The sequence below is a fragment of the Pristiophorus japonicus genome, chromosome 9 (assembly GCF_044704955.1).
Source record: "Pristiophorus japonicus isolate sPriJap1 chromosome 9, sPriJap1.hap1, whole genome shotgun sequence".
In the NCBI taxonomy this organism is placed as follows: domain Eukaryota; kingdom Metazoa; phylum Chordata; class Chondrichthyes; family Pristiophoridae; genus Pristiophorus; species Pristiophorus japonicus.
The window spans coordinates 137,403,161-137,424,470 of NC_091985.1; the positions used below are offsets into that span (position 1 = coordinate 137,403,161).

A 21,310-nucleotide genomic window follows, 5' to 3' on the forward strand; every position below is an offset into this window, starting at 1 on the left:
TTTTTTGCACTGAAGTGCTTTGTAAATAATGTTCTGATAACTTCAATGTCCCAGCTGGCTTCCAGAATTAATCATGAGTTTTCTGCATAATTCATTGGTTCATGTTCAACGTCCACATGCAAATTAGGAATTTGTTGTATTCAACTACCTTTTGGTAGTTTAACCTCTATTATGTCAAGCGCTGTGCCTCCCCGTTCTTTCATGCTCGGAGCTGAAGTAATTAGAATTTCTGTTTTTGTGTTTACCTGTTTTTTGTCTATTGACTCCTGTGTGCTTTGGAGCACTAAGGAAGGTTAAGTGCCACCAATTCTTCAGTGGCGTGAAATACTTAAAATGACATTATCCATTGTTTTCTTCCTTGTTTGGATAATTGTATTCATCTGAAGGTTAAGCAATGTTCACAATGAAGAGTAAAGTTGATGATTTATTTTGCATTTATTACATTTTTGATTTGCAGCCTGTAAATTACACACATGGCATATGGTCTTAAAACCAAATCTAATTAGGCTGCCATGACCCCAGTGATGGTATAACACCATATACATCAGATGCTTTCAGTGACTGTAATTGTTAATCCCTCAGTTATTTCACAATTGCAACATGCAAATCGGCGCCAGATTAGTATAAATAAACGTTACGGCAGTGTTGCATTTTTCAAAGGTGTGCTCTGACTACAGTATTCACAAATAATGCCATCAAATCATATAAACTAGAGACACCTTTAGAGTCGGTTATTCAGGAGCTTCTACAATATGCTGATCTCCGACATGGTTTGCATCCTGCTGCAAAATTAAAATGAAGTTGAGCTCTTGGCACTTGTCCTGGACTCTGTCCCTTCACCAACATGTTTCATGAAAAATACCAGAATTCTTTTGATGAGTGTGGCATTCCTTTTCCACAGCCAATATAAGGAAGATCGATTTGCATTGAGTAAGTGAATGGGCTAGGGAATGCCACAATGGAATTAAATCTAGATTAATTCACATTGGTATAGGAAATAATTGCTTTGGATGCATATGACTTATCCAACTAGATCATAGAGGGTGCCTGTTGTCATCTTGCCAACTGTTTTTGTATTCTATTTTGTACTATTCATGCACAAGGGTGATCATCTGATGGGGGCCTACTGAAATAGAAACATAGAAAATAGGTGCAGGAGTAGGCCATTCAGCCCTTCGAGCCTGCACCGCCATTCAATGAGTTCATGGCTGAATATAAAGTGCTTTCTGCGTATATATTTTTCTGTTGCTTCAGCTGTAGTGTTACAATCCAAGTTAGAGCTGTCACATTTTTGATAATTGGAATGCATTGTACTGGGGAGCAGTAGGTCTGCGCCTATCACTGAACACTTCCTTATAGATGTCATTTAGCGGGACTTTTGCCTAGGAAGCGTTGTGGTTTCAGGCCTCTACTAAGACTTGAGCGCATAATCTAGGATGACACACTTAGTTCTGAGGGAGTGCTGCATTGTTGGTGGTGTCCAGCTGAAATATTTAAACCAAGCTGTGTCTACCTGTTCTAATGGTTCAGGTGGACGTTAAAGATCCTGTGGCATTAATCACAGGAGGTTGGAGTGTCCTGGTTGCCATTCCTCTGTTAATCATCACCAATTTAAAAACTCACTAATCTATTGCTATGCACAAAATGGCTACCATGTTTACTTGTGTAATTCATTGGTAAACTTGGAAGCATTTATAAGAGACATGATAAAGACTTGTGTTTATGTAGTACTTTCTCCCACGGAATGTCGCTATTTGGTTGAGTCATTAGTGAAGTGATGAGCAGAAGCTACACACGTCCCTGACAGGAGGGGAAGTCAGGCAACAAGGTGTTGTAGGATTGTAAGAGAAGAAAGGGAGTGAAATGCTTCCACATTTCAGTAAATTAAGACAACTTCTATATTTTAAAAGGTTCATATCTTTGTAATATTTATATTGGTATAAGTGTCAAGTCCTGGATATACATTTTTGTTCCTGTACAAACCGTGTAGGATATATGTTGACTTTTTTTTTTAAGTTTAGTAACTGACACAAATATAATTCCATTTTACAAGACTTCAGTTACACCAGTCAATTGCAGTACAGTACCTAGAATATAAAGAGATGTATTTGATTTCTTTCAGGGTGCTGCCTTTGTAGAATTTGATGTACATCTTTCAAAAGACCATGTTCCTATTGTATACCATGATCTCACCTGTTGTATATCAATGAAAAAGGTAGGTGATTTTTTTTTTCTTGCACTGTCTACATACCTACTGCGGAAACAATGTGCCTTTAAAGTAGTTATCACCTGTGGCTATCCAGTATTGTGTGAAAGACAGAGTCCTCCTAGGTAATGGCAGTACTTTACCTTGTTTTAAATATATCTCTGCAGCTTGAAGTTATTGTTTCAGTTTACTTTGTTTTTGGTAAGAGGTTTTTTAAATCGTTGTTTTTCTGAAAAAAACCTGGCTTGAAAGCTACAAAATGGCAATAGGCCTTCTGTTCTGCAGCATATTTTAGGCGGTAGTCATGTCTGCCATAACATGGCTGCAGCTATTCTTTTCCTCAACAACAGCTTGTACTTGTATAGCGTCTTTAACGTATCCCAAGGTGGTTTACAGGAGCAAATTTGATACCGAGCCACGAAATATTTGGGTAGATGGTCCAAAGGTTGGTCAGAGAGGTAGGTTTTAAGGAGTATCTTAAAGGAGGAAAGAGAAGTGGAGAGTTTTAGGGCGGGTTTAGGGCCTTGGTAGCTGAAGACATGGACGCCAATGATGGAGCGATTAAAATGGGAAATGCTCAAGAGCCAGAATTAGAGGAGCGCAGATATCTCGGAGGGTTGCAGGGCTGGAGGAGAATAATCATCTGGGTAACTTCTTTACTTGACTGTTATGGCTTTGTTTTGCATACAACAACCACTTTTTCTCTGGCCTCTCCTTTAGATAAACCTATGGCAGCCTTATATGGCTGTGTTGACTTGGGGAGATAGCAATTCTAATCTTATCCCAGAATGTCTACTGACTCCTTTGGTGGTTACTGACATTCAATTGTTCTCTCTCCAAAGCTCATAGCAAGGTCAGGAGGATGCTGTTCTTGAAGCTGATTGTATCCCATGATTTTTGATCATGACCCATCCCAAGCAAAATTTATTGCTGTGTGGGTCAGGCAGCATAATCTTTGGATTCTGATGAAAGATCATCAACCTGAAACAATAACCTTGCCTTCCTCTCTTCATAGATGATGCCTGACCTGCTGAGTGTTTCCAACATTTTCTTTTTGTATTTTGAATTTCCAGCATCCGCAGTATTTTGCTGCTTGTTGTATTGCTCTGTGCATGAGTAACCGAATCCCTTCAGAAGAGACCAGGTTACTTTTCCAGGTACTTTGGTATACTGAAATGCTAAGAAGGTTACCACCTTCATCCTTGATCTATGACACTGGAACATACTCTCCAAAAAGTTGTTCAAAATGGTGAACCTTGTGCGCTCACCTTTTAGACAACACCTGCAGGAACCTGGCTACACTTGTTTCCACATAGCCATTGGGCCACCATACCTGAACTATGTCCGAAGGCAAAAACATTCAGTGTTAGATTTTTTTGGGATTTACATCTGTCCTCTACCTTACTTTACATGTTCTAAAATGATATCCTCAATGCATCTGTAACTGCATGTATGTCCGTCTGTCTAAATTGATTGACCTCCATCTCAAAAGTCAGCACTGGCAGCTATCCAAAATATATTCTGTGCTCCATGTGTTGGCATACCAAATAATGTAACAAATGGAATACTGTCACTGGTTATTCACTAAGATACGGTTTAATGCCAGTTTGATATCATTTGTTTGGCAATCACAAAGATGATGCAGGATATAGCAATAACCCAATTGATTCATCGTGTTGAAGATGTATTTTTATCATGTGGAATATTGGTTTAAATCTAGCCCAGAATGATCAAGATAAAGAAGTCTTTCTAATAATTATGGGGATTACAAGAAATTAATGTGGGCAATCTTGTCCCATTTCTTCATGACCTTTAGTCCACAGGATAAAATTGTCTATAATTCAGCATTAATTGGCAAATTTAGTCTAATACTGCAAGAATGGTTGGGATGGGAAATGGGGATGTCACTGTGGCACAGGTATCCTTCTGAGGTTTGGAGGAAGCTTTGACCTGAGCTCCATCCAGAGTATTTGATGTTGACACTGGTTGTAAAGATAAAATGCTGTGTCCCAGGACTGACATTCCTTAATTTAAAAGTTTTAAAAGAGCAATTGATAAAAGATGCAGAAGTATGTTTATAATCAATATTTTGAGAATAGTGTCAGTAAGAACATCTGAACTAAAAAGACCATTCAACCCCTCAAACCCAATCGCATTCTGTAAATGAGAAAGAAAGAACTTGCATTTCTATAGTGCCTTTCAGGACATCTGAAAGCGCTTTACAGCCAATGAAGTGTAGTTGCCGTTGTAATATCAAACATGGTGGCCAATTTGCGGATAGCAAACTCTCTCAAACAGATGACCAGATAATCTGTTTGTAATGCTGATTGAGGGATAAATATTGGCCAGGACACTCTGGCGGGGGGGGGGGAGGCGGGGGGGTGGGGGGGGAACTCCCCTGCTCTTATTCAAAATCGTGCCGTGGGATCTTTTACATCCACCAGAGAAAGCAGATGGATAATGTCTCATCCGAAAGACGGCTCCTCTGACAGTGCAGCACTCCCTCAGAATTTCATTGGGATGTCTGCCTGGATTTTTGTGCTCAGGTAGTGAACCCACAACCTTCTGACTCAGACAAGAGAGCTACACATTTGTTTGATGCAAGTCTTTGAGAATTCTTTCCTGCTTCTTTTGCCCATAATATTTTTGTCTGTGCCACTGAAGGATTAGAATGAAGTACTTCAATTGCATTTGAAATGTTGTCATTTTATTGCCCCATTGGAAAACCATTATCTGCTTTAGGTCCGTCAAAATAGCACTAAAACGCTCAGCACTTGTGTAAATGTTAGATTCAATTTATTAATGTAGTAGAATTAATTCTCGTGACTCTTAGTAATTTTTAAACAATTTTCATATTCTTCTGCATCAATAGCTTTTTTTTTGAATACATTGCTCATATTTCCAGTGTTACTTTTGTGTTTCCAGAAAGTGGACAAAGAATCTTCAGAATTGTTTGAAATTCCAGTAAAGGAACTTACCTTTGAACAGTTACAGCTATTAAAGGTAAGAAGCAATTATAGAATCATAGAATAGTACAGCATAGGAGGAAGCCCATTGAGTCTGCATCAGCTTTTTCAAAGAGCAATCTAGTTAGTCCCACTCCCCTTCTCTTTCCCCATATAATTAATATCTAATCGAGAAAGCAACGTATGCTAGACTGATATGGATGACTATATAATTGTACTGCACAAATAATAAACATGACTACTGTTGATAAAACCATCCACAAAACTATTTCATGTCATATCCATCACTTAACCATCACAATGAGAAAAACCAAAGTGTAATAGTCAGCCAACTAGTTTGGAATGTGCACATTAATGCACACACACTTTCGTCATCAGACTGGCATGGTCTGAAATACCATGTGGGAAAACCACATTTATTTGAAAGGATAAATTAATTTGCATTAATAAAGCACCTTTTGAGATCTCAGGATGTCCCAAAGCACTTTGCAGCCAATGAAGTACTTTTTTGCAGTGTAGTCACTGTTGTAATGTTGGAAATTTGCATGCTCTCAAGGGGCAGTACTCAACGCCTGGCACCTCGTGACCTAGCTGTACATTCCAGTGGTGCACAAAGGTTTGATCAACTTCTTAATAGATGGGTATAAGTGAAAAATTAAAGGAGATAGAAGTCCAATATGTTGCATGTTAAATTCTGAAATTGAGGATTATTGCTCAGTATAATCCAAACATTTTTAAATGAGTATACCCTTGTAGCAGTGAAGAAGGACATGAGGTATGCACTCACTAAACCCCCGCCCCCAAAATAAAACGTGCATGATAATTAGACATCAGCTGTTCCTTCCCTTTGTTTTTAAAAGTTCAAATCCGCACTCTAGGCCCAGTAGGTAACATGATCCAAGTTTAAAAATGGAATAAAATACATCAATTTAACTTCGGCTAGTTTGATGGAAAGAAAAGTCTCTGGTTTACCAGATGACCAGAAGTCTTAGACGTGTGGAAAAATGTCTGATAAGATTCTGGAGACATTGGAGTGAGTGAAAATCACTTCAAGCAAATGAAAGGAACAAGGAAACAATCACACTGCCTTTGTGCAGCATGCATGAGGCACTTTAGCGTCTTCTCCCAGAAGGAATTGAACCACCCCAATCTTCATGCCAGTCCACTGATGTGCAACATTTTGGCGCATGAATGAAAAAACTGAAAGCAATATGAAAGTAACAGATATGTCTCCAAACAGTGGCTAACACATTGGATGAGTCCATATTGCAGGAGTTGGTAAAATACTTTTTTAGAAAGGGCAGCATGGAGATGGAAACAGTGACCTTTACCTATCTGATCATGGAAGCAGTTGGGAAGTGGCCTCTTTCAAATTCTTGGGGCACTCAAGTGCTGCTTGTAGAACTAATTTTCAAGTTATCAGTTTCTGTTGTCTGGGATCAATTGTGCTGTAATAGTCACTTAATTTGGTGCTGTAAAGCAATCCTGAAAACTTTCTTTATGGCCATACATATTTTGCCACAAAACATGGGTCTCTGTGACCTTAACAGCCATTATGACACCCCAGAGACAATAAGAACAACATATCAGTGCAGTACTTCTGAAATTCCATTGTTATGGTCTCCTGCCCTCATCTGAGATCATGGGGATGGGTTCCATGAGGATCCAAGTTATCCAATGAAGCACCATGAGAATAAGCAATGAAGGCCTGAGCAAATCAGCTAATTGTGGGAGATTTGGAAACATAGTAGCGACTTGCAATCTTAAAGATTGCTGCAATTATTAAGGCACATCAAGTAGATCTAGATAACTAAAGCTGCAGAAGAATAAGTCGATTTACTGCTAGGTAAATTTGGATTTGGAATACAAAGACTTGAATTCTAACAGGGCTAACATTCTTCATCCCTGCTGCTGTTACTGGAAGTTTATTGGTTCTTTGAAACTATTTTATGTTTCCATTTAAATGAAAGATTTGCCTATATTTGTGCACTTTATTTAAATACCTGTAAAGTGTGTATTTCTATGATTCTTTCACCACCACAAAAATAATTCCAATAAAAATATTTTAAACTCCTCAAAAGAAAAAATAGCCCCTGAGGGGAATTGATTAAAATACTATAATGTAGAATCTATTTATGTACAGACTTGAAACCTTTGTTTTTGTTGAAACTAGTAATAACTTGGTAATACTAAAGACCGTAAGAAGATTTTACACCTGTGGATCAAAGAGCATTGGCTGAGCTTGCTCAACAGCCCACTATAATTTCCACTATGGTGGAGTATTCCCAATTTATTTAATCTCCTGAAAAGGGCAAAACCTTTAAGAAGCTGAAGCCCTATGAAATTTCTTCTGGAAGCTGAAGATTATTTAGAAGAACTTAAGGATATTGATCTAACATTACAGTCTACAAAATTCAACCCTCATTGATTGCACTCCATACATGACTCAGCAGAACTGGAACCAGTGTTGCATATAGAGTATTTGATTATTTGTCCTATTCCTAACCTGACATTCATCTATCTTTTTCAAGATATTAAAAAAATGCTCTTGACTCTCTCCTATGATTTTATACACTGCCCTCTCATACACTCCCAATTGCACCGCCTGCCCTTCCAAGAGTACAGTTGCATAGTGCTTCAAGACCCTCCATTACCTTTACAGCTTTTTTTTTTAAAAAGGGCTTGATACTATGTTTGATAGGAGTCTGTTTCACACATCTGGTATTCAGTATGGACAAATTCTTTTAATTTCTGCTCTTCATGCTTGCCAGTTTTACTATCGCCTTTCGAGTAACCTACTTACCTGTTTTAAAGACTTGAATCTCATACCTTGTCATCTTTTCTTCAAATAATATTAATCAAATTCTGTGAGCATTGCCTAGAATCGTGGTTGGCGGTGCCCAAACTTGTACAAATGGTCCAGAAGGTGGCCTTGCATTAGAGACAAAGTGGATAGAATTTGTTTAGTTTCTGTTCACTGCATTGAAAGCTATCTCACTATTAATTGATGATGTTCTCATTACAATGGGACTTCAGTTATCAAGAATTTTCACAGGAACTGGGTTATTACATAGAATTTACAGCACAGGAACAGGTCATTTGGCCCAGATATGGATATCTGGTATTCTCAGTATGGACAAATTATTTTAATTTCTTTTACTACAACAATAGCAGCAACTTTTATTTATATAGCACCTTTAACTACTAAAACATTCTAAGGCGCTTGGAGCGTTATCAGTCCAAATTTGACATCAAGCCACATAGGGCAGATGACTTAATAGTTTGGTCAAAAAGGTAGATTTTAAGGAGCGTAACATCACCTGACTCCGCCCCTGCCTCAGCTCATCTGCTGAAACCCTCATCTGTGCCATTGTTCCACCCCACTTCTGGCTGACCTCCCACATTGTAACCTTCATAAACTTGAGGTCATCCAAAACTCTGCTGCCCGTGCCCTAACTCTCTCCAAGTCCCGTTAACCCATCATGTCTATGCACACTGACCTACATTGGCTCTCGGTTAAGCAACGCCTCAATTTTAAAATTCTCATCCTTGTTTTCAGCACACATGCACGCCATTTTCATGAAACAATTCTGTTCTCTTTTGGCTGCAACTCTTCCATTCTGTTAAGTTTTTGTGAAGCCAATAATGTCTATTGCAATTTTTTTCTCGTGTTTATTACATTCAGATCAAATAATTTAAATTTTATCCTTGAACATCAACTAATTGAGGATTACATTTACATTCCTTTCTTTACCCTAAAAATTCCTTCAATCTCTTGGTCCTTCTAATTCTAGTGTAATGAATACTGATCATTGTGTTTTTTTTAAGCAACATTAATAATATTGCTTAAGAAATCACAACATTAAAGACACCTGATCTTAGCAAAAAATTCAAAAATGATTCAGTATAATGTCTTGTGGTTACAATTTATTTCTGTCAATATTTTTGTTGCTTCAAATGTAGGTGGCCATGAGCAGGAGGTTGATATAGCAATCTGCTGCACCAGAGTTTTGGAAGGAGTGTTTCCATCCATTATTCTGAATATTGTTAAGTTTCTGATCCAGTGGAACCTAGGTATATCCCACAGGGTGAGAGGAAGAAAATCAGTGGGCAAATTGCTCCCAGCTGCTCTCTCCTATCACCTAGCAATGTATTTGGGCAGCAGTGATGAAGGCCTGGGAGCAGGTCAGATAGCCACTGTATTAGCTGTGAAATAATGCATGGAATGGGAAAACCTAAAAGCAAGAGCAAATTGCCAAATGGGTCATAATTAATTAAAAAGTTACTTTAAGGTAACTTACTGTCTAGTAATTTGCTGTCCTTACATTGAACAGTTATTTTGTGTAAAGCCACTTTTAAGAGAAATCAAGGCCCAAAAGTTGCAAATTCTAATTGTTCAATATGGCCTTCTAACATGTCTTGAATTCTGTTTGCATTGTAGTTTCCATCTTGCATGATATGTAGATGTTAAGCTCATGTAAGTAAGGGTGCACGTTTATACTTGTATAAATAAGGCTACATGGTACGGCAATTCCTTTGAAGTATGGGCACAATAGTGAACTGCTGTACTCGTACTATCTTGTATAACTAATAAGTGGCACAATCACTTGCCATTTTTATCTTTCAGTTGGCTCATGTGGCTGCTTTGAAGGTGAATGATGCTAAAGGTACATATAGAGTTGGAAAGTTTCACGTGACATTTTGATTTAATAGTTATGTTTTAGTATTATATCTAGAAATCCTTAAAAGCGGTCCTACTAATGGTCTTCCAAATGATAATCTAGAAAATGTTCTTTTTGAACCAATTAGTTTTAAAAATGTCCGTTTAATTATTTTGTGAATTGCAGTATTTCTACATCGATAATGAGACTTTGTTCTACAAATGCTTTGAATTCAAAAGGATTTTTTTGGTTTTCTATTTTGTAATTTGAGTCAGGAATGCAAATCTTATTTTTTGCAGTTATTTGAAAAGATCTTTCTTGGAAATAAATATATACTTAACCAAATTATACAGTATTACTTCACATGGTGCACACTTGCTGCCGGTGTCTATAATGCTAGCCAGTGTTGAAAATAAACAGATCTTAAACTGCAAAAAGAAAGCCCAGTAAAATTCTCTGGATTTTAAAAATCTAATTGTTAAAATGATTTCAAGGCTGTGACCTCATGGAGTTCAGGTGCCTGCTTAAAAACTTCAATCTTAATTCTTGCAGTGATATTTTCTGAACCCCTCAGAGTACTATCTTGCAATTACTAGCAAGTATCCATTCTCAAATTTATTACAGTAAGATTCAGAATCTAAAATCTGTACTAATGAGCATTTTTTCATTATTATGGGGATCAAAAAAGGAGTTCATATTTGTAATGTACAAGATTTATTTTGACTTTATTTGTTGTAGAGGTAATAAAACAAACATGCCCAGTTTTGTCAGCAAGTATGATGTAGAAATAGAAATATCGATTGTCACAGATGCTAACAGTATTAAAAAGTACTGAAGTTAAGTATTGATTTTATATCTTGCTCCACTCTTTCCACTAAAAGGGAGAGGAGACATCAGACTGAGTGTCCTGTCTAGACATGCCTGGTAACTCACTGGCACAGAGAACGATGAGTTACTAGGGATGATATAATAAAATAACCATAGTTAAATTTGCACTAGTGATCATTTACAAGGGGGGGGAAGAGAAAAGATTGGGGAAAGGAATGGAGTGGCGCGAGCAAAATCATTCATCTCGTATACTAGAGATCTGGAATCGCAGCAAGGGGCTTGAGCCTGAAATATACATATTGAGAAAAATGCATCTGCTGAGGCCTTTTTAAAATTCCATTTCTGTAGTGTGGTAGAATGCTTTTTTCCCCCTATTCTATTCCCCCACATTGCCCTCAACTTTGAAGTCTTGCTGGGTAGGATTCCACAGGCAGCAGTTGCTCCCCATCACTCACTTCCCCTTAACCAAGTGGCCATTATTCATGTAAGTTTTGATGGTGACTATCACAAATTGACCTGGTGCCCAAACACATGCATTTTTAGTAGGACCATTGGTCAGGAGTGGTAACCCACGTCAATTCTGCCCTCAATGAATGCAGGGTACTTAGGACAGCTGTAACATCTCTGCTGCCTCCATCTCCATATTGCCAGCCCCTGCCCTCTGTGAGGGCTGTTAACTCAGCGCAGATCAGTTGAAGCTGAGACCCTAATGGTTTATAATTTTGCTACTTTGGTCTGTATTACGTGGCTACATCTTGGAAAGTTGAGTGCTTTGAATAAGAAATATTTCCCAGATTTTCCTTCTCCTTTATCTACCTCTAGTGTTAACAACATTTATTTTTACACAACCATAATATAAATGGAATGTATAGTGAAGAAGAGTGAAATTTATTTTTGCTTGTGAATGACCTATGCAACTCAGTTGTGACTCTTACTCAGAAGCAGTGAAATACAAATAATTCATAGTTTACCATGAAAGATTGTCCATCATAGTCTTTCGGACATTATAGTTTTAAAAAGTTGCATTACATATGTTGGTTTGAGTTTCCGCTCGCCAACTGTGTTCCTATGTTTCCACTGCGTAATACTGCCGTTCAATTTTCCTATCTCAGCCCTGCCCTAAAACCACCAGCTTCATAGAAGCTGCCTCCATTATCTCTATTGTCCATAAAAAATTGTAATAGAATGTCAAGGGAACCTCGGTCACTTCTGAGTATACTAGTCAAGGGATTAGAAAGGCCATCAAACACAGAAGAGTGAGTAATGAAATTAAATCATCAATTTCACCATGAAACTAGGTCTTCTAAATTTTGCTTTAAAACAGAACATGTCTTGGGTAACAAATTTTAAATTAATTTCATCAACCTTTTTGCACCTTTTCAAATCAAGTCTGCTTGAAACACATTGTCAATGTTTCAGGTTTTCATTAAATTGAAACCATTAGCTGAGATTTATATGTTTAGTCTTTATTCTAACCATTTCTGTGCTAGTCCATGATTTTCTAGGAAGATGTTTAATCTCTGATTTGTTCAAAATTCATGTCTTGAGTTCTTTGAATTTTTAATTCCTTAGAAAATTCAGTGGATGATGAAAATGATGTTTCAGAAAACCAGCCATTTCCTTCCTTGCAGCAGGTACCTAACTTGATGTACAAAATGTTGGTTATATAGAATGCCCAATAGGTAACTTTAGAACACCATTTCCATCTTTTCATTGAGAGGAACTACATTTGCGTTGAGGATCTTCGAGTTGAATCAAAATGATTCTCCACTATTGCCATATTTTCTGTTTACATATTTTCTTTACATAATTAGAGTTTAGTGTTTTTTCACTTTCAAGTTTAATTTACTTTTGAAATGAATTGCCTATTTTAGAAAGATGTTAATATTTAATATTTCTGAAATTTACATTCTACTTATTTGTGGATCATGAATTAAAAATGTAATTTATCTTTTTTAGGTTTTAGTATGTGTGCCTGAGCATATTGGATTCAACATTGAAGTTAAATGGCCCTATCAACAAAAAGTAAGTAATATATGTCCTTAATAATACAAGATTGTGCCACTGTCTTTGTTGGGATGTGGTCAGTGTAGCAGTCTGAAACTTATTTATAGTGTGAGCATCATCAGCCTGCTGATAAGTTGTAGGGCACTCATTACTTGACAGTTTATCCATTCTTGATTGTTATTTGCTGGAATAAATTGCAATCGTTGAATTTTATCAGACTGGTGATTTTTGTATTTGATGTTGGGGAGAGGATACTAAATTTGCTTACTTATTTGTCAGCAATCACTCCCTTTTGTAAACTGGTCATAAGAATGTATTTATGATTAGCATAGTACTTGGCCTGAATGTTTTATGTTTATTGTATTTGAATTGTTAACGTCATTTGTTTATGTAGAATGATAGAGCATTTTGGTTTTCAATTAATGGAATATGGAAATCTATGCTTTCCACCTGTTGCACTAATAAAAGCATAGTCCTATAGACATTTAAATACATGCAGAAGGCTGTTATAACACTTCTAAATATTTCCATCAGCTTTCATTAAACAGTAATTTACAGGTTACTTTTATAACTACCATTCAGAAAATGAAAGGGTATTTCAAGTTTTTAACGCACAGGAAAAGGCTTCACTAAACACAGTGGGATTAGCAAGTGTTGACTTGGCTTAGTTGGTAGCACTGTTGCCTCTGACTCAGAAGGTTTAGAGTTCAAGCCTTACTCCATTAATTGATCAGGTAGTCTAGGCTGACACTTCATTGCGGTATCAAGGGTCGGCTACATTATTGAAGGTGGCGTCTTTCAGATGATATGTTAAACCAAGATCCCGGGGTGCTATTTGAAGAATAGCAGGCACTTGCTTTTAAATCTAGCATAGGCATGTGAGATTAACATTTCCTCTTTGTTGACCCTAGAGGGAAATTAATTTAAGAAATATGAACCCAATAGGCACAGGTCTGCAGCACAAAAATGATTACAGTTCTGTACTATTCCACTAAATAAGCAATTTTGTTTAGAGGCCATGAAGATAGCTGTTGGAGTCTGCTATTGCAGCAGAGGGAAAATGGAGGAAGGAATTTGCAAAATAGATTCATGACCTAGTTTATTTTTCAAACTCTCATAGTTTTCAATCATGAAATTATGGCATGGCTTGCATGTCTGCTGTAATGTCAAAGAATGCTGCTACATATTTTATTTGAGGTTTCACTTTATGCACTTCTTTGTATATGCTGTATTTAATTCTAATGGCTGTCTACTGAAACTAAAATAAGCTTAAAAATGTTCCATACATAAGAAGTAATTGCATATTTTCCCCTGTTACGAGGATGGTACCTGGGAGGGCAACATGCCAACCTATTTGGACATGAATCAAGCTATTGACATCATCCTAAAATGCATCTTGGAAAATGCATCCAATCGAAGAATAGTTTTCTCCTCGTTTGTTGCTGATGTCTGTTCAATGTAAGTTTATTTTTTGATATTTTAAATTAATTTTTCCTTTACCTAACTAGATTCTGATCACTATATTCTTGTTGTTTAAGATAATGCATTTTTTTCTCCCCGTTCCCTTTTGTGATAGTGTTGACATATTGCTTGAATATAGTTCTGTGGAATCCACTAACCCTATGGAAATATCAATTTTTGCTTGGGAGTGCAGCCTAACCCTGTCCAACATAACAGACATATTCAATATACACCTGCACACACTTGCAGCATATAAAAGACAGGAGTAACCACTGTAGCTGATTTTTAATTTTCCACCCATCATTAACCCAGGAGGCCATTTGGACAGCAGTATGGCACTACAGTTGGCCCTCAGTACTTGGACACAGGGTGGGGGGAATTAAGGGATCCACTTCTGATTGCTATATGGTGCAGACTGCTGGATGTTGCGTGAAGATAGAATTGGGCTTGCCTGCGACACTTTTGAGTCACAAAGTCCGCCAACGCTCACTGTCCAAACTCTTGCGTTGAATGAGATGAGATTTTGAAGGGTTGCCAGTTTCCTTGGACCCCGGCACTAGTAAAGGGGACGGAAAAAGGTTGTTGGTGAATGAAATGCGAAAATGCACATGATTTCAATAAGAGATGCTGATATGAGATTTTGATCAAAGTATGCTGCGGGGGTATGCTTCCAGTTGTATTTGATGGATACACTGGGTAGCAAGAATGGGAGAAGTATTCCACTTAATCAGAAATGATCAATTTTTCTACAAGATTGTTACTGCATTTTGGGGTTAAATGTACAGTATGTTAAGTTTATTTTTTTTTTGTTGGCTAATTTGAATGTAAATGAGGCAGATTATCTTGCTAGAAAAATTTAATTTATGTAGCACTTTTCGCCACCTCGGATTGCTTCAAATACTTCACAGCCAATAAATTACTTTTTAAGTGTAATCACTGCTTTTGTGTGCGTTTTGTGTACTCGTTTTAAGTCAGTTAATTTTAGAATACTGTTTAATGCTGGAATTTCCTGACACCTAATTACATGTCTTTCAGAAACACAATCCATTTTATTTCCTCAATATGTTGCAAGCAAAATCAGCCATTTTCTTCAAGTACAATCCAAGCCACATTCATCAAATTATTTTCAGAATTCTTCAAATTTCTGTGTTGAAGACTAAATTGTGCTCTCATTGTAAACTTGTTGAACTGCCAGAAGTGGTTTTAACAAGTTTGGACACTTTTACAACAATGGGGTGCCATCAGTGCCAGACATCAAATATTCCTGCCTTCAGTAACACAATGATATAAAAGAAACATATTTTGTGCTCTTCAATGCCTAGAAGCTGAATATTTAAGTGTCCCAATAAAGTAGGTTGGAGGCACTGTGCATTACTGCCTTTTTCCCATTAGTTCTCCAACGGGAAAGGACAAAAAGGGGAGAGTTAATATACTGTACTTTGTTTCTTCCAAAGTTAAATGCATAATTTTATTTTTCTAGGATTAGGCAGAAGCAAAACAAGTATCCAGTTCTTTTCTTGACCCAAGGTTATTCTAACATCTATCCAGAGCTTATGGACCTCCGATGCCGAACCACACCAATTGCAATGAGTTTTGCACAATCCGAAAACATTCTAGTAAGTACCGGTCCTGTACGTTTCCATGTACCCAAGCAAGAATATTGTTTAATATTGTGCTTTCAAATAATTTAATTTCCTTGTTCCACGACTTAAAACATTTTTGTTTTCTGTGAAAAGGGAGTCAACGTTCATACAGAGGACTTACTGCGAAATCTGGACTATATTCAACAAGCCAAGTCAAAAGAATTGGTCATTTTTTGCTGGGGTGATGATACCAATGAGTCTGAAAACAGGAAAATACTGAAGCAGAATGGAATTGATGGCCTGATCTACGACAGGTAAAATCAAAGCAGTGAAATTGAATTATACTAAAATGTTGTTATGCTGTAAGATGTTAAAATGGATGAATGTTCATCACTGGGAAGAGTAATTCTTCTTTGTTTTATTATTCATTCTCTGGGTGTGGATATTGCATTGCAAGGCTGGAATTTATTGTCCATCCCTAGTTTTCCTGGGCCATCTTCTTGAACAGATGTTAGTGGTTTGATACAACAGAGTCGCTTGTTATGACATTTCAGAGGACCGTTGAGTCAACCACATTGGTGTGGGACTGGAGTCATAAATAAGCCAGACCAGGTAAACATCCTTCCATGAAGGATATTAGTGAGCCAGTTGGGTTTTTACAACCATCTTGACAGCTTTATTGATGCCAGATTTTTAAAAGTGAATTCAAATTCTCATTCATTCAGTATTCATGTACAAATAAATATGTCTGCAGTGGAGATTCTTCAGTTTCAGTTGCAATTTCCTTGTAATTTTGTTCTTTAAAATTACATTATCAAAGTGTGCAGCTGATCTTCAATATAACAACTTTTTGGATGGGAGCTAACCTCTAAGAAATCTTGTGATCTCTAAGGCGAGATCTTTATCTTTCTCGACATGCAATTGATTGTAGTGTTGTGTAATGGGAAGCCCCAGCGAAAAGCTGCATTAACGTCAACAAGCTGTTAAAAACAGCCAATCGCATTGAAGAATTCTCAGACAGCAAACCAGGAAATGGAAAGCACTGAATTTTATGCACTTTAAAACAAAGGTTGGGACATGCACTTGGGGTTAAGGTAGAATCTGAAATATCATGAATAAACTTCTTTAATGTTAATTTTTCTCATAATGGACAAAGTTGACACTCAACTATAAAAATGTATTTCCAGACCAGAACGGTTGTTTAGCAGTCAATATGCTGTTAAAACCCCAGTTACACCCATTCCAACATGCCTTAACATTTAATGGGGTATTTAACAGTGATATCAGGAAAAGCTAAATTTTTGTCAGTTCCACTGATTACATGGATTTCTGGCAATGGGGGGTGCGACGGACACAGCGCAGCCTGTGACAGAACAGTGAATGATTGACCGCAATGTCAGGATTTTGCATTTACAAGTGCTAAATACTGAAGTTAAGGTCAGTGTCAGAGGGTTAATGACAACCAATGTTTACAGTTTGCCATCATTACTCACTGCAAAATCCAGACCAATAAAGCCATGGAAATGATGCAGAGCAGCGTCATGACACTGAGCCCAAACATCAGGGGCTGAACTGAGGAAAAACTGACATGTCAGCGCATCATTTCTATTTCTCGCTATAAAATGTAGAATATCAGATTATCATCCTCATCAAAAATTAGGTACAAAATAAAGGCTAGAAATTATTTATTGCCTTCAGCTATGTCTAGAATTATTAATGCACTGCCAAGCAAACACTGACTTATTTAAAAACCTGTGCATGCTGACATTTTGTGGTGTGTGTTTTATTGAACACACAATGAAAACCTCTTCAAGTACATTATGTAATTGTTCACTTGTGCAATAGTATAAATGGATCACCACGGTAGGTAATCGGAACACATGTCTTGAATTGTGGCAGCAAGATTAACTTGCTTCCAGCTTTGGCTCTTAAAATGGACATTCCATGATAACCCGGCACCCCTCATTTCTTCAGTTTGAAGCCTCGGCTGTTTCTCTGATGAAATTATCTAAAAACTGTTATGCTGGCCATAAAATAAATCGCCAATCTTTTCCACCAGATTTTATTTCTCCTCGCCATTTTATCAGATAGTATCTTGGGATTTTTCCATGTTACAATGTTTCATAAATATTTTAATTTTGAACTCCATCACCCTGTTACCTATCGGGCAATATCCTACGTACTCTTTATAATTAATGTCCTTTTAATTTAATTTAAATTGCATTTTAAGAGTAGGTGCATTATCATTTTTGTTTGATTCTTCGCTGCTGTAAAGTTTCACACCAATACCTCCTGAAACTGTCTAGGCTTCATATGAGCCATGGCAATGAGTGTCGGTGAGTTACTCAACTGTGGTATGACTGACTCCAAGCCTGATTTTGTGGCCTCACCAGATATCCACAAACATACTTTTCCAGCAGTCGTCATTGAATAGTAAGCAGAGATTGTGGCTTTTTCCCCCCATCCTCCCAAGTCCAGTAGCACTAAGGTCAATTGTAGTCCTCACCCTGGCGGAAGTCGGCTAATTTAGCATAGACTGGGACAGTGAGATCTTCCTGATCTTTATTGTTAAGCTATTTGTTCTTGTAACTAGCTGAACCATTTATTTCTAAATTTCAATAACGTTTCTGATAAGCATGTTAACTAGGAATATTTTAGCATACTATGAAGTTGCTAAATATGTTTATTTTAAACAGGATCTGTGACTTTCTGCTGGGACAGACAAGTATCTTCCAAGTAGAAGAATTAGAGGAACTAAAGCAACAATTATCAGAAGAGGCATTTGTTGATTGCTCATGTCATGATGTCAGCCATTTTGCTTGCCGGTCAACTCCAATGTGCAACATCAGTGGAAGCAGTTATTCAAATGAAATGAAAAGTTGTGAGCAGGAAATGTACAGTACAGAATCTGACTCTGGACAAAGTTGTAGTTCATTTTGATCCTTCCATGTTAGTGAGGGGTTTTTCCCCTCTTGGTCCACAGTGGCATGAACAACAGTTTAGCTCCTCAGTATATATAGGGGGGGGGGTGCAGGAAAGTAGCTTTTTATTTTGTAATACATTTGTATGCCATTTAAATTTTAGGGTGATGGGGACATTTGCATAGTGCAGTCACATCAGTGTTTACACTATAGATTTATACTAGTATTCTGTTAACTTCCATAGTTTGTGTATTGATTTCAGATTTATATGAGTATATACATACGCAGCTCTGATTTTTTTTTCTACTTTGGGGGGAAAACTCAATTTTTGTAGAAGGTAGCTAATGGAAAAGGAAGTGATGTCTATATTACAATCACAAGCCATTTGTAATATATAGGTCTGCCTCATAGATGTAATATACCTATTACTCCCTTGGCCATAAAGTGTATTTTTTATGAAAAGGGTGGTGATTTATTTACAATTTTTCTGACCTCTTTTGATCGGAAATATGTAAAGAATTTCTAGATGGAGGTCAAGTGTTGGTTTGTGTTGGCTGAATTATTTTTGTATGTTAGATATATTTAAAAAAAATGCATGGCTGTTCCAGGTCTCCACTGTCCAAACAACAAACTTCTTAATATATTAAATGTTTCTCATTTGAGTGACAAGTGCCAACTATGTTTTTTCTCTGTAATAAGTTGGGTATTGGTTTAATATTTTATCTCATGGAAAATATCACCGTCTGTTGTATAAATGAGCTTATTCATTTTATGGAGGAACAAAATTATGTAATTTATTGGTATACTCACTGAATTATTAAAGTATTATGAAAGTACTCTTGTAGTTCAAACTTTAGTGTCTAAAGAAAATGCCAACTGCAACTTTCATGCTCTAGATTTCTAAAATCGCAATCAAAATTTGTTTCTATGTTATACAGACCATAGCTGATGGGTACATCTGTAATGGGTACCACTGTGATCACACCTTTCATAACTGATGATTGAATTCATTGTACAAATTTGCTATTAAAATTCCTAGTGTTTTAGGAATTGTGATAGAATGATGTGACTATAAAGTATAATGTATAAAGTAAAATTGAAAAGAAATATTTAATAGTATTGGAACAATAATTCAGTGTAAAAATTTGAAGTTTCATTTTAGCATCAATGCTAATTTCTGTAGAAAGGAAGTGAAATTCAACACAATACAGCTATATGGACTGATGCATACTGCACCTCGTGATTTCTGATATGGTATTGCACTATCTTCATTGGGCAAAAATGTTTTAAGTATTCTACTATTGAGTTGAATTGGAATATGTAATTTTGATTTTTTTTAAAATAATTTGCACAACACAACATTTTAGAATAAAAGATATGTGTATTATAATTTTAAATTGTATTGTAATTTTGGTGAGGGTTCTAATGATACCAACTGCGAACAAAACTTAAGCAACTCGATAACCTCATTCATTCCTGAGATTTGGATTGCACTTTATAACGCCTTTTACACCTCTGAACGATCATTTTGACTTTACTATTGCTTGCTGTTGAGTCCATATTCACATGAGGATGTCTGCATGTGCTTGCTTTTTATTAGGCAGCGGTGTCTCTCGTCCCTTCAAGCAGATTATGTGTGAAATTCTATTCCCTTTTCTTTAATTTAGGATTTTTACAATATTTTAACATTGATAATATTGACACAATTAGCAGGATATAGTTACTGTTGTATTACAGTAATTCAATCCGCTTATAATCAAATTGCGGATCTTGTACTGTTGTAATTTAAGCATGTTAATACTATATTGAATTTATCCAAGTTACTGTAAATATTGGTCAGTATTTGTTTTAAAATGTGACAAGCTTTTTGCATCTCTGTATAGGCTTTCAGCTGGTAAATCTACACATGCCTTCTATATTGCTTTAGAAGCTGAGTAATATAAATTTTATTTTGTGTAAACTCTGAATTGAATTATTCAATACCTACAGCAATCATCTTTACTGCAGTTCAAGACAGCACAGCTGTAATTATTCATAGCATGCTTGCAAGTACAGTCGCTATGTTGTAAAAATCTATAAATACTGCAGAAGTGAATGTTACTTAAAGCTAACTAAATATTTGTTTCAGTAAATATTTGTATGTGTAGTAGGTGATCCAACCAATAAAAGTGATCTTGGGTTTTTGCCTCTTTAAATTTCAATCTTTTAACCACTATGCATGAAAAGTAGTTTTGGAATCTTTAAAGATTGAAACTGCCTCCATATACTCAGGAAATATGTAGTCCATAGCATGGATTGACTGTAACTTTTGCTTGTCCTAACTACGTTAAACTTATTAAGTGTACTTAAGTGTATACTTATTAATGTAAAATAAAATCATGGTTAATTATGTTGTGTGTCTTAATAAACCAATGGTTTGAGTTTCTCTGGTCTCTTGTGCATGTCCCACTACCTTTGCCATACCATTGGCTGTCATTCCTTCAGCCATCTAGGCCCAAAGCTCTGGATTTCCCTCCCTATACATCACCACCTCTTCTCTAAGATGCCCTGTTAAACCTACCTTTGACTTTTGCTCACCTGTCGTAATTCTTCTTTAGTGTCAGTTTTTGTCTCCTGCTCCTGTGAAGCACATTGGGATGCTTTTACTATGTTACAAGTGTTACATAAATGGAAGTTG

The 21,310-nt window shown here is 36.6% G+C and overlaps 1 protein-coding gene across 4 annotated transcripts in view; it reads left to right on the plus strand.

The window, feature by feature from the left end:
* Window positions 1-21,022, plus strand: part of gpcpd1 (glycerophosphocholine phosphodiesterase 1) — a 75,649-nt gene extending 54,627 nt beyond the window's left edge. For all 4 annotated transcript variants that reach the window (XM_070889873.1, XM_070889870.1, XM_070889869.1 and 1 more), the window contains 9 exons: window positions 2,123-2,215; window positions 5,132-5,209; window positions 9,800-9,839; window positions 12,234-12,295; window positions 12,621-12,686; window positions 13,990-14,126; window positions 15,610-15,745; window positions 15,866-16,026; window positions 18,409-21,022. In XM_070889873.1, the coding sequence (XP_070745974.1) occupies window positions 2,123-2,215; window positions 5,132-5,209; window positions 9,800-9,839; window positions 12,234-12,295; window positions 12,621-12,686; window positions 13,990-14,126; window positions 15,610-15,745; window positions 15,866-16,026; window positions 18,409-18,652 (1,017 nt within the window). In that variant the 3' untranslated portion in view covers window positions 18,653-21,022. The remainder of the gene's footprint in view (window positions 1-2,122; window positions 2,216-5,131; window positions 5,210-9,799; window positions 9,840-12,233; window positions 12,296-12,620; window positions 12,687-13,989; window positions 14,127-15,609; window positions 15,746-15,865; window positions 16,027-18,408) is intronic.
* Window positions 21,023-21,310: the final 288 nt, after the last annotated feature.